The following is a 14,515-nucleotide window of genomic DNA, read 5'->3' on the forward strand; positions in this document are numbered from 1 at the left end:
TTCGAGTAGAACCCCTTAAAGCGTTCTGATTCTGGAACCGGAACGATGACCCCGAGAGAGCGAAGGGAACGAATGGCCTGAAAAATCTTGTCTGCCCTGGCAGGGGACGACGTCAGGAAGAACCGTCCCGACGGAAGACCAGAAAATTTGATCTTGTATCCGGAGGAGACTACCTCCAGAACCCAAGCGTCCTCCACACTTGCTTGCCAGATATTCTGAAAGGCGAACAAGCGCCCCCCCCACCTTGACCGGGGCCGAGTCATGCGGAAGGTGGCTTAGTGGACTGGGGGCGAGCAGGTTTGGGCTTGGCATGAAAGGAGGGCTTGGCCTTAAAGGAAGGCCTAGTGGACTTCTTGTCTGATCGGGCGGAAGGAGCCCGAAAGGAACGAAAGGTCTGCGCCCGAGAGGACGACCCAGGAAAACGACGGCGGCGAGGCTGGTTCTGGGGGAGAAGGGAACTCTTACCGCCAGTGGCCTCAGAGATAAGTTCCTCCAAACGCTTCCCAAAAAGCTTCCCACCGAGGAAGGGAAGGGAAATTAGAGCCTTCTTGGAGGCCCAAGAACGAAGCCAGATGGTGCGGCGTTTGGCCACAGAGTTAGCGGCCGCACGGCCGGAGCGGCGAGCCGATTCCATAGAGGCATCACAAAGAAACTTGGACGCCTGGTAGATTTGAGAGGCAAGCACTGCCAGTTCCCCTTGGACCGAGTCTGGAGGTAAGGCTCGGATGAGCTGTTTGGCCCAGATTGCGCAGGCCTTGGCCACCCAGGAAGCGGCAAAAGCAGGACGGATGGCGGCACCCGCTGCTACGAACACGGACTTGGCCAAGGAGTCGACCCGTTTGTCAGCGGGGTCCGACAAGGAAGCCGCATCAGCTCGGGGAAGGGTAGTGGCCTTCGCCAGGCGTGCCACCTGAGGATCTACCAGAGGAGGAACCGTCCAGAGGTTGACGGATTCCTCAGAAAAGGGATAAGAGACATCCGAGGCCTTGGTAAGGTGAAGGCGCCGATCAGAGTGACGCCACTCCTTAGCGTCAAGATCTACGTGATTAGGGAAAACCACAGCGGAACGTCTGGAACGGCGGAAGGACACCGACTCCTGGGAGGAGGAAGAAGGATCGTCCAGCACATGGAGCGCGTCCCGGACGGCTTTAATGAGATCCTGTATGGCCGCAGACATCGCCGAGCACTGCTCTGATTCAGAATCAGAAGCAGAGGAGTCCCCAGGAGCGGCGTAAAAGGCTGAAGAAGAAATCTCGCCCGTCTCAGACTTATCCTGGGAATGATCAGAGGAAGCTGAGGAAGAGTGGGACCCGGCCGAGACCCTACGAGTGGGAGAGTCCCTGCTAGAGGCGGCCGCAATCTGAGCAGGCAAACGGTCCAGAGACTGCGCCAAGGATTGGGAGAGGCTGGCAAGGTTCCCTATGGCTTGGGACAGGGTAGCAGCCCATTCCGGAAGAACCGACCCGGAGGGGACCGCAGGGGTGGCCTGGGCGGGCCTGGGGTCGAGGCACTGTGCGCAGAGAGAGTTAGACTGGCCGCATGGAAACTTCTTATTACACAGAGAACATGCATAATGAGTAGAAATCCCAGCAGGGGGAGTGGGGTCCCGACCAGAAGAAGACATGTGGGCTTAGGATGGAGCCTGCAAGGAAAAATGTCAGCCGGAGGGCTGCCTACCAGACCCAAAGGTGCTGTGTCCCAGAAAAAGAAGCCGCAGCGCAGGAGAGGAGCAGCAAGATGGCGACCGGGTGCAGGAGAGGAAAGAGCCGGCATTTAGAAGAAGGGAACGCCCTCCGTGACCGGCAGAAGCCCGCGCTGACAGAGGATTGGAGAGAAAACAAGCGCCTCCCGGGGCTCCCCCCACGGAGGGGAGGGGGAAAAAGTGAGCCCGGGAAGCCAGGAGTGGGCGGAGAGAAAGCTCCGCCCCACGTGACCTGCGGCCTAGTAGGCCGAAAAAGCCGGGGCCTAAAGTAAGATGGAGCTGCCGGGAGGGACATAGTGCTGAGGGGAACAGAAGCACCCAAAATGACCTCCGGAGCCGGCCCCAGAACGGAGGCATGAGCCATGCAGGTACCCCGGTCCATGGGAGAGGGGGGAACTGAGTGGAAGTAGAGCAGAAGAGGGCTTCCCCCAAGCGTCCCCCCACACCATGTTCCTCCAGCTACTAGGCCAAGGGAGGAGAAGGTGGAAAGAGAGAGAGAGAGGAGAGAGAGAGAGGAGGGAGAGAGAGGAGGGGGAGAACCACAGAACCCCTGCAACGGATTGGATCCCTACTCACCTTCCGAAGTCTTCAAGCGCAGCAGTGACCACCCCTTCGGCGGACTCAACACGGGGACCGTGGGACTACCGGAATTCCACTGCGGAAGCAGCTTTAACTGGGGACTGGGTGGCTGCCAGGTACCTGAGTACACTAAAGTGTAACACGATGGAGCCTCCCCTGCAGCAGGCCGAAACCGGCAGCAGAGAAAAAGAAAAAATTAAATAAAAAACTAAAATAAAAAATTAGCAGGATGACCTGCGAAAAAAGATAGCAGGCCATGTCTGCCTCCTACGGACACTAGAACAAGACTGATCTCTCTCGGCTCTGGCAGAGGGGTATAGCCCATCTGGGTGGAGCAACACTTTTTTTGTTTCTAGTGTCAGCTGGGCATATACCCATGGTGCTGTGTCCCCCAATGCCATGCACGAGAAAGTATGTTTTCTCCAGAATCATAAAACCTATTGGAATTCTCTGGTGTTTTTTTTTTACAAGCCAAAAAACACCACCCTAACTCTGAATTTCCTGGTGACAATGGTTTGAAGTGGTTCAAATAGAGGAACATCATAATAAGGGTCCAAACAACGGCCTGGGTTATTTTATGGCAGGATTGCAGATAAGCCCATTCCTTTATTTCTTTGCATTGAACTAAATCAATGGTGATCAATGGTGCCAGCAGAATTTATTAATCATCATAAAGATAACTACATCCAGCCTCGCTGCAGCAGTCTATGTAGTCGTTACTAACAGAGGCGTCATACCTTGATATCTCCCGGAGATAAACAGTCTGCATGGCCCTCTTCAAATGTGGCTCGATATTCCTCCACAATTTATGAGCGTCAGTTTCCTTTGCTGAGAATATAAACACATTAAAAAACAGAAGACTCCTGTGGCAGAGACACATGAGCCATTGCACCTGTAGATGGCAATACATGCTATAATCAAGACATTGGGGTGGGAGTTTTGAAACTTCCTAGAAGACTGTAATAGAGCCCCTTCCCTCTCTCTGACTACTTAGATGCCGTGATTACTGCCGAGTGCAGCATCTTTAAGAGGTTTTAACAACGTGGATCGACGTAATCTCTGATCTCGGTTGTTAGTGCGGGGTGCCGGATGTGTACAACAACCAATGGAGAGGTCCCAGCTCCTATGCCAGTGCCATCACTGCAGTGCAATAGCACGGCCGCAGAGCTATACTATTACGGCACAGAGCGGGAAGGGGTTAAGGTTATATGCCTTTTGTGTTGGACTACTGCTCACACAATAATAATAGAGGTGATGTGACTACATTACAGCACCCCACAGACATAAATGCAGCGGTCTCCTCCACCAGTGAGTAGCAGATGGTCAGGAAGGAATGCTTCCTTCCCAATAATCTGCTGCTTTGTAGTCCTGTGTAAAGGGACCTTGAGCTAGAAGGAAAGTAAGGATTCAGAAGCTAAAGGTCCCTTTACAGTTACATGCATCAAACTCCTCCATAGTATGGGGAGGAGCGATCGCTAATGCCATTGCTCTTCCCCATACTAGTTGTTTGCAGACAGCAGATCGTGTTTACACAGGACGATCTGCTGCCAACAAACACCGATTTTTGTGTATGTAAAAACGATCAGATTACCCGATGAACAAGCTTTTCGCTCGTTCATCGGGTGATCGGCAGTACACTTACACCATCAGATAATCGCTAACAAGCGTTCCTATGAACACTCATTAGCGATTATCTTCAAGATTCTCGGCCCGTCTAAAGGGCCCTTAAACTTTTCTACCGCGGGCCAGTTTTTGCATTCCTGCCCAGGCCATTTTTTGCAAATCCAACATGTGTCACTTTATGTAGTAATAACTTTGGAACACTTTTACTTATCCAAGCCATTCTGAGACTGTTTTCTCGTGACACATTGTACTTCACGACAGTACTAAATTTGAGTCAATATATTTTTCCTTTATTTCTAAAAAATCCCAAATTTACCAAAAATTTGGAAAAATTCACTATTTTCTAAATTTGATCTTCTCTACTTTTAAGACAGATAGTAATGCCTCATAAAATAGTTTATCAGTCATCATTCCCCATATGTCTGCTTTATGTTGGCATCATTTTGTAAATGTCATTTTATTTTTTTAGGACGTTAGAAGGCTTAGAAGTTTCGAAGCCATTTTTCTAATTTTCCCAAAAATTTCCAAAACCATTTTTTTAAGCACCAATTCAGTTATTAAGTGATTTTGAGGGGCTTACATAATGGAAACCACCCATAAATGACCCTATTTCAGAAACTACACCCCTCAAACTATTCAAAACGGATGTTACAACCTTTGTTTACCCTTTAGGTGTTCCACAAGAATTAAAGGAAAATGCAGATTTTTCATGTTAATCAATTATTTCTTGCAACACAGCAGGGCTCAACAGCAAACTAAACCTCAATATGCATTACTCTGATTCTGCAGTTTATAGAAATACCCCATATGTGGTGGTAAACTGCTCTATGGGCACGTGGCAGTGGTCAGAAGGAAAGGAGCGCCATATGGATTTTGGAGGCAGATTTTGCTAGAATGGTTTTTGGGCACCATTTTGTATTTGAAGAGACCCTGACGTACCCCTACAGTGGAAACCCTCAAAAAGTGATCCCATTTTAGAAATTACACCCTTTAAAGAATACATTAAGGGGGGTACTGAGCACTTTGACCCCCTAAGTGTTTTACGAAATTTGAAAACACTTGGCTGTGAAAATGAAAAGTTTCATTTTTTCCAATAAAATGTTGCTTTAGCCCCAAATTTTTAATTTTTACAAGGGGTAACAGGAGAAAATGCACCCAAAATTTGTTACCCATTTTCTCCTGAATACGGCAACACCCCATATGTGGTAGTAAACTGCTATGGGGGCACATGGCAGGACTCAGAACGGAAGGAGTGCCATATGGCTTTTGCAGCACAGATTTTGATGGATTGGTTTATGGGCGCCATTGGTTTTTATTTTTTGAGTGATCTTATGTGGGGGCTCATTTTTGCGGGATGAGGAGACCTTTTCATTGGTACCATTTTAGGGTACATAAGACTTTTTGATCACTTGGAATTACACTTTTTGTGAGGCAAGGTGAAAAAAAGGCTGTTTTGGCGTAGTTTTTTTATATTTTTTTACAGTATTCACCTGAGGGGTTTTACACAGTAAATGTATTTTTGAACAGAATGAAATCTTGTTTTTGTGTTGCCATTTTCTGACTGCCCTATTTTTTATTTTTCTAGGGATTGTCTTAGGTAGGATCTCATTTTTTCTGGGATGAGATGGCGGTTTGATTGGTACCATTTTGAGGTACATAAGACTTTTTGATCACTTGCTATTACACTTTTTGTTTTTGTGAGGCAAGGTGACAAAAAATGGCTGTTTTGGCAGTTTTTAAAAAACATTTTTTACAGCATTCACCTAAGGGGGTATCTCATGTGATATTTTTATAGAGAAGGTTGTTACAGACGTGACAATACCTAATATGTCTATAATTTTTATTTTTGTTAAGTTTTACACAGTAAATGCATTTTTGTACAGAATTAAATCTCGTTTTTGTGTTGCCATTTTCAGAGAGCCATATTTTTTTTATTTTTTGGGCGATTGTCTTAGGTAGGGTCTCATTTTTTGCGGGATGATGGTTTGATTGGCAACATTTTGGGCTAAATACTTTTTGATTGCTTGGTATTACACTTTTTGTGAGGGAAGGTGACCAAAAATGGCTGTTTTGGCACAGTTTTTTTTTTTTTTTTTTACTGCATTCGCTTGACAGGGTGGATCTGTAATGACCGGCGTCACGCACAGGGAGGAAAAAGGGAAAGCCCTGCCCAAGGGAGAGGGAAAGGTGGTGACCCCTAACTCACCTTGCGGCTGGCACCTGACTGCCCTGACGTCCCTAGACGGGTTCCTCACCCGTGCGGCGATCACGTGCCTAAACCCTGGCTTTCCCTAGATAGTGAACGGGCCGGTGGGATCGCTAGTCCGCACCACTGTCACTAAGAGGGAAACACCAGGGAGAGGACAGACAAAACAGACAAACACATACACCCAGGTGGGCGACCACAATAGACCACAAAGGTCCAACAGGGATCCGGAGGGTAGCGTTCTGGACCAACTACCAGAGAACGCAGCAACACAGCTCCAGAGGGTCAGAATAGATGTCCAGGCAGGAAGCTCTATATCTGGCAAACAGAGAAGTGTGAGAGAGGAATATAAGGAGGTTGGGAGTGCTGGACAAGGAACAGCTGAGGAGAAGGAGCTACGGATCCCTGAGTGAGCCAAAAGGGTTTGCAAAGCAAACCCAGAAAGCTACCATAAGGAAACAGCCCTATCTTACATAGAGCGTGCAGCCAACCGCTGCGACTTCCTGACCCCGGGTATAACGGAGTCAGGCGTGGTTCTTGACACCCTCGTGACAGGATCATGTGATATTTTTATATATCGATACGGACGCGGCAATACCTAATATGTATACTTCTCTTTTTTTTTCCTATTTTTTCATTACTTAATTATGGGAAAAGAAGGCTTTTTTTTTTACTTGAAACTTTTATTTTTTTTATTATGCAAAACTTTATTTTAACTTTATTTAATTTTTTTTTCACAACTTTTGGGGGTCTGATACTTCTGTATTGTAATGCATTGGCTGTAAGTATATTACACACTGTAATACACTAACAGCCTTCCTGCCTGTGAGATCCAGGGGGCTGGATCTCACAGGCTTTTACATGGAAAGCAGCACCGATGCCTGTGGAAGGCATCGGACTGCCTTCCCGCCATCGGGTCCCCATCACAGCAGCACGGGGACCCGAAGGGGAGGGAGCTCCCTCCCTCGACACACCCCGCGATCAGCGCTGACCGCAGCATAGTAAGGGTTAATGCGCCGGCATCGATCTTTTCATCGATGCCGGCGCATACAGCAGGGGTCCGGCTAACGGGAACAGCCTGTCCCCTGCAGCTGATCGGGCGGGCGCAGCTCCTGCACCCGCCTGATCAGCGCGCCGTACTATTACGCCGCTGGTCGGGAAGGGGTTAAGAATCCTGTCTGCAGCAAAAATTATTTTGATTGCTTTCTGGCCGTTCACGGTTTCTTTCGTACAAAGCACCATTCCCAGAGAAAAATCTTAAGAGTCTGTCTGCTCGATGAGGCCATGAAAACAGTCTTACCTTCTCCTTTAACCACAGGTTCACAAAATTTTGGAAAGTTTAGTGCAGCCTGTGTGAAACACAAGAAAAACAAATATAAATCAAAAATTACTGATTGACTTTGAATATATAGTAAAAGTTATACTGTATCTCTGTATGCTTCTGATATCATTTTTTTCTGGTGGATTTGCACAGAATTCAACCATAAAAAATGTGACATCAGATGCCATACTAAGGAAATTTTATTTCCTAGAAGCAAAAGAGAGAGCTGTCAACCACATGGAGCAGCAAAGAGAGCTACAGAGGACTCTGCGTGTTATGCGGTCTGCTGCACATTCCTCTGCTATGTGCATGAGGCAGATTTTAGTTTATATATTGATACTTATTCATTAGTTAAAAACTGCAGTTATACTTTAAAGTGTCACTGAAATTTCAAAAACATTTGGATATGTCACAGCATCATATCAAAGGTTTTGATCACTGAGGGTCTCAGTGCTGAAGAGAGAGAAGTGACCACCTAGTGCGCTCTCTCTCTTCGCTGCAGGAGACGGAACCAAGTCAGGCCCATAGGCTTTCTTTTGAGCCTGGATCACATCGAGGAGAGCGATCGCATTATGTGAGTGTTTCTCTTCCCTCGTTCTAGCGATCAGTGGAAGTCTCAGTGCTCAGACCCCCACCAAACAAGGCCTTAGAATTGGATATAAAAAAGGTTTTTGAAACTTCAGTGAAACTTGGGATCTTCCAAACAGAGCATTGAAAAGTGTGATCAGTACCATACTGCAGAGGTCTGTACTAATGAGCCACAGGCACTCCATACTCCAATGCTCACAGGGTAGAGTAGCTCCATATTATGACATCTGTTGGATTTATACAGAATCTTAGCTTAAAATTCACCTTATAAAGTGATAGCATATCTCATCAATACTGAGAAGAGAGGGGTTGCAGAGCTGATTTAGGGGATCTGCACCACAGATGCACCGATGCCCTATTCACTCAAAAAAAGTGAAGTGAAGGCCGCACCCAGAGGTTGGACCCCGCTGATGATAAAGTGATGGCATATCCTAGCAATATGCCTTCACTTTTTGAGATGTGAGTACCCTTTTAATATCTCAGCTACATATGGGCGCATTTACATTCCAGCATTAAAGGAGTTATCTCACTTCAGCAAATGGCATTTACCATGTAGAGAAAGTTAATACAAGGCATTTACTAATGTACTGTGATTGTCCATATTGTCTCCTTCGCTGGCTTGATTCATTTTTCTATCATATTATACACTGCTCATTTCTATGGTTACGACCACCCTGCAATCCATCAGCGGTGGTCGTGTGTGCACGTTATTGGAAAAAGCGCTGGCCTCTCTGTTGGCCAGGACCGTGGGGGCGCGCATAGGTTAGCGCTTTTTCCTATAGTGTGCAAGCACAGCCACCGCTGCTGGATTGCAGGGTGGTCGTAACCATAGAAACGAGCAGTGTATAATGTGAAGGAAAAGTGATTCCAACCAGTAAAGGAAGCAATATGGACAATCACAATACATTAGTAAGTGCCTTGTATTAACTTCCCCTGCATAATAAATTCTATTTTCTGAAGTGAGACAACCCCTTTAAACTAATCAGAACTGTCACCAGATGCCGAAGCTCTTTTATGTCCCTGCAGACGGTGTAAAAGACTCCCAGCAGAATATTGATGTACGATGCAAAGAATTCAGGTGAGTATTCTTCAGGATGGTCACTGGACAGAATCTTCTGAAGATCACCTGGAAAAATGGGGCAAAAATTAGCATTTTAGTACAACTAAATCTAACGACATCGAATGCAGTGGTATACTGATAGTGGGCACAGAAGGCATACGGAATGCCCACCATGGTGTCATTGAGCATCAGTATAAGGGTTAATAGTAATTCATAAGTCTCTATTTTTCCCGCCTTTTGTGTTCTAACGAATGTTCATTTTACATTTTCTGAGGTGATTCTAATTCTGCATTTTGATTGGTACCTGGTTGCCTACAAGTTGCTGAGGTACCTGTTCTCTGCCTGTTCCTGATTGGTGATTGAGAATTCTGGGCGGGAAATTCGAATATTTAAGGAAGGTCGCATCAGGTCCGGAGCTTGTCCGCCGCGGACCCTGGAAGAAGAGGACGTCGTCCCGCCCGCCCTCCCTTGTTTTTTAAAAAAAAAAAAAAAAAAAAAGAAAAAGAAGTCGTGGTCTGATATTGAAGGGGGGTTAGTCACCCAGCTTTGCTGGGGGGACAATTGTGGATTTAATGAATTTTAAATGAGTATTTATTTATTGGTTATTTATTTATTTATTTAATTATTATGGTGATTTTATTAGTAATATTATATTTATGTAACCCTTAATAAAAGACCACGGCCAATTTCTACCACAATAATGTGTTGTGTTTATTTTAATCAGTTTAGAAGTTAAGTTTAGTTATTCTGTATAAGTAATTGCTCATATGGCACCATGTAGTCCAGTCAGTGAAATGATAGAGCATCTGTGGATGAAAAGCATCAATAACCATGAACCACAGCAAACCACCTGGTTCCTGACTGGATAACCCCTTTAGAACGCGTCTATGACAGGAAAATCATTTGTAAACCAGGCACAATTCCTGGCAGGCCTTGCTCAGCATAAAATAACTATAGCTTTTATTTTCTTATCCATTACTGTATCTCTGAGAAAAACGAGATTTTTGTATAACTTACCAGTAAAATCTCTTTCTCGCTCTTTCCTTGGGGGACACAGAAGACCTTGGGTATAGCTCATCTCCATAGGAGGCGTGACACTAAGTGAAGACTGTTAAGCCCCTCCTCCACAGCTATACCCTCAGCCTGGAGAGAGAGACTGCCAGTTGCGTGTCCAAGTAGTGAGAAAAGGCAAAGTCCAAAAGTGGAACCAACAAGCCAACTACCCAACGGGTAAAACAAACTCGGAAACCGTGTAAAGAAAAAACAAGAATGGGTGGGTGCTGTGTCCCCCAAGGAAAGAGCGAGAAAGAGATTTTACTGGTAAGTTATACAAAAATCTCGTTTTCTCGCCCAGTTTCCTTGGGGGACACAGAAGACCTTGGGACGTTCAATAGCAGTCCAAGAGGGGAGGGACCACAGCACCAAGGCGAAGCACCCGAAGGCATCAAGAAACCACCGCCTGCAGACCAGGCGGCCCAAGGCAGCATACGCCGAAGCCCGAGTATGCACCCTGTGGAACTCGGTAAGGTGTGCAAGGAAGAAGTGACCGCCTTGCACAAATAAATGGCCGAAACCTAATGCCTCCGCCCCAGGAGGCACCGACCGCTCTGGTGAAATGAACGGTGACACCGAAAGCAGAACCCTGCATTGGTGCGATAACCACAGCAAAAGCCACTCTGAGAAAGCGGAGGAAGCCACCCTGGAGGCCACCAACCTTTTGCACTGACCTCCTGGAAACACAAGAGACCGAACGCCGACCAGAGTCGGAGATCTCCAAGTAAACAACTGCAAGGCCCAACAACCTCCAAACGGTAAAGCGTCCGTTCCCGGGGATGGGAGGAAAAGGACAAAAGCCTCGTTGATAAGAAGGCAGATACCACCTTCAGAAGGAAGGAAGGGACAGAACGGAGAACAGCCCTGTCCTGGAAAAGGACAGAAGGCACAGACACGAAGGGCCGCCAATCAGGCACCCGTCAGACATGATGGCAACAGAAACACAACTGTACAGGACAGAAGGAGTAGGGAGAACTTCTGCAACGGCTCCAAGGGAAAGATTGGAGCGCCGAGAGCTCAGTATGTAGTTCCCAGGGCGGAACCAGGAAAACGGTAAAGAGGAACCAAAGAGCCACTCTGTGGAAGAAGGTCATGACAAGGCCCAGGAGGGCCAGGAAACGCTGGAAGGGGAAGGACAGCGCAGACACTTGACACTTCAAGTAACAGAGTCCCAGTCCCAGGGTCAGACCGGACTAGAGAAAGACAAAAACAAGGGAGAGAAAGGCAGAGTGGGGGAATGCCCCGCTTCCCACAAAACCCCAGGTAAGAACCCTAAGTCCGACAACCAAACCCGGACGAAGCACAGTCGGGAGCGAACACTAGCGTGCTCGCAGGAATCACCCAGCAAGCGGGAGAAAACCCAATGTGATCAGGCGCAGACCAGTAACACGGCCGAAGGATCGGAAAAACACGGTCCTGTCGGCCCCCGAACAACATAGTCCCGTATCCAACCGGAGTGGGGGGGCAGAAGGACAGACGGAAGAAACCGGAAGGGTCTGCCCAGCATCCGACAGATGCCCAGACAAGACAGGCCAAGTCCAAGTCGATGTAGCCACCAAAGAAAGGAGTTCTACAGTCCCGGTGTGGGAGATCCAAGGACAATCTTGACCGAAGGGTAGTCCTCCCAAGTTACCGAGAAAGTAAGTCCCGCAGGACCATATGCCCAGAATGGAAAGGCAATCTGCACCCAGTGGGAGGACAAAACGCGGTAGGCCCGGCAAACAGCTAGTACTGCCAGCGAGAACGAGGGAGATGGTACGAGACCGCAAGTAACACCGGAACCATCCAATTGAACAACCATGCTCACCCCAGAGGGGGGGGGGGGCAACGACGGAACAGCCTCTGAGGCCTGGCCGGGGCAGAAGCCATATTGGAGCGACAAACCCAGAGCAGAAGCCAAAAAACCGAGCCGGCGAGGAAAAGCAGAGCCGAATCCCCGCTACTCTGTGAGACGACCTGCACACCGCCTCGCAGCAGGCGAATACCCTGAAGAAACCAAAAGTGGAGGTCCCCAGGACCTGGATAATCAAGCACCCAAGAAGAGTTGGGTGACCTACCCGAGAGGAGCAGTCTGAACCTGGTAGCAACAGACTGAAGCGCAAAGGGCGCCAATAGGAAGGACCCATACCACACTGCATCCGAGAGGAGGAAATGGTAGTAGGCGAGGGAACCGTAGTCCCGCCAGAGCCAACGTAGAAGTCGAGCGGCACTGCAGACAACACTCTCGACCCCGACCGGTTGCGTGGGGAAACAATGTCACGGGATGACGAATGGGTACGCATCAAGGAACCCCGAACACTCCCCAGGTGGAAAGGCCAACGAACAAGGTGGGTGCCGACACAACGGGACCACACCAGAAAAAAGGGTACCACTCAGCTCAGTGCAATAGCGAGCCAGCAGAGCTCGTCTACGTATATACAAGATATACAGCTGTGAATACATTGAGCATTCATTGTTGCGTGTTGGACAACAACACCTTGGGCTCATAAGTGGACAGAATGATCTCCTCAGAGAAGAGTGCAAAGCTTGCGACAAGCAACCTCACCCCAAGAGAAAAAAAGTATGTCGCAGGAAGAAGGGAGGCATACGTACTAGCAACCCTGCAGGCAGCGAGAAGGCCAACCCACCCACGGGAGGAGAAGGCATACACGGCCCAAACAACGCACAGAGCGCACAGCCACAGCGTCCCACAGTATCCACGGAAATGTAAAGTGCAACCTGAAAAGGAGTTATGCACAAGACCAGTACCAGCATGCGATGGAACGCAAGCAGTCCGCCCGGAAAAAGGGGGGAAGGTACCTGGCAAAATCTGCAGATGGCAAGAGTGTAAAGGCCCGCACCAAAAGGACCTGGTGAAAAGGGGGGCATGCACTGGATTATCCTAGCATTAAATGATTGTGCAATAATCTACCCAACACCGAATTTTGTGAGAGTGCAACTACTCCGCCCATGAAAGGGGAACGTCCAGTACAGCATACACAAGGACAGCCGTGAATCTCGAGAGCATACAAATTTCCGCCCATGGAATGAGAAGTGGTCTGCACAAGGCCAGCACCATTTCCAAAGGGAGTGCAAGCAGCGCACCCCTGTTAGAGCCATGCTCACGGCCCGCAACGTATTCGGTGAAAGTGCAGTGATCCTCCCAGAAGGGGGGGGGGTGCACATGGCCAGCATCGCATCCCAGGAGAGCGCGAGCATCCCGCCATGGATGGGGGTCATGCACCTGGCCGGCAACGTGCTGGCACAATAACACCCAGTCAGTGAAAGTGCATGGATGTCGCCTGAGGAGAGGAGGCATGGCCATGCCGGCAGCGGATCCGGTGAGAGTGCAAGCACCCAACCATGGAAGAGGGTCAGGCACGTGGCCAGCAACCTACCGCGAGAGAACAACCCCAGCCAGTAAGAGTGTATGTATGCCGCCTGAGAGAAGGAGGCATGCTCAAGGCCGGCAGCAAAACCAATGAGAGTGCAGCATTCCGCTTATGAAAGGGAGTCATGCACATGGCCGGCAGTGAATCCAGTAAGAGTGCAGTGTTCCGCTTATGGAAGGGGGACGTGCACATGGCCAGCACCGCATCTGGCGAGAGTGCGGAGTTCCTCTTATAGAAGGGTTTCATACACATGGCCGACAGCGAACAAGCGAGAGTGCAGCGTACCGCCTAAGAAGGGGGTTACACACATGGCCGGCAGGGAATCCAGTGAGAGTGCCGCGTTCCCCTAAGGAGGGGGGTCGTGCACATGGCCAGCACTGTATCCGGTGAGAGTGCAATTATTCCGCCCCAGAAGGGGGTCATGCACCTGTCCAGCATTAAATCCAGTGAGTGCAGCGTTCCCCTAAGGAAGGGGGGTGTCGTGCCATGGTCAGCACCGATCCGGTGAATGTAGTATTCCACCTATAGAAGGGAGTTATGCACATGGCCAGCCTGCGGCCAGAGAGCGCAGAATTCCACTTAGGAAGGGGTTCATGCCCATGGCCAGCACCATAACTGGAGAGGTGACGTCCTGCCATAGAACGGGCGGAAGAGGGGCGCCTACACTTGGCCAGCGCCGTATCCCGGGAGATGGCAAGGGTCCGCCTAAAAAGGAGACATGCAGCTGGCCAGCACTGCAGCCGGGGAGCGCGACATGCTGCCTACGGAAGGGGGGCATAGCGTGCGGCCAGCACTACTGTATCATGCTGCAGCATCCTGCGCAGCCATTCCCGCCATGGAAGCCCTTTTTTTTTTTTTTTTTTTTTAAAAACACAACCACTCTTGAGACAAGAAAGGGGCCACCATACAGGGGCACAGCCTCGTACAGGCTTATTAGGAAGCCCACCAGAACATAGAGGGGGTCCTCTAGATGGGAGCCGGCCCTTGGAGATGGCCGGTACCCAACAGGTTA

The 14,515-nt window shown here is 48.8% G+C and overlaps 1 protein-coding gene across 1 annotated transcript in view; it reads right to left on the reverse strand.

Annotated features, from left to right (window-relative positions):
- ORC5 (origin recognition complex subunit 5) overlaps window positions 1–14,515 on the reverse strand; it is a 48,131-nt gene that overhangs the window by 20,760 nt on the left and 12,856 nt on the right. The window contains exons 7-9 of the mRNA XM_040432807.1: window positions 9,015–9,145; window positions 7,411–7,459; window positions 3,019–3,109 (exon numbers count right to left, since the gene is read on the reverse strand). Of these exons, the coding sequence (XP_040288741.1) occupies window positions 3,019–3,109; window positions 7,411–7,459; window positions 9,015–9,145 (271 nt within the window). The remainder of the gene's footprint in view (window positions 1–3,018; window positions 3,110–7,410; window positions 7,460–9,014; window positions 9,146–14,515) is intronic.

Source organism: Bufo bufo, chromosome 5, assembly GCF_905171765.1.
Source record: "Bufo bufo chromosome 5, aBufBuf1.1, whole genome shotgun sequence".
Lineage (NCBI taxonomy): Eukaryota > Metazoa > Chordata > Amphibia > Anura > Bufonidae > Bufo > Bufo bufo.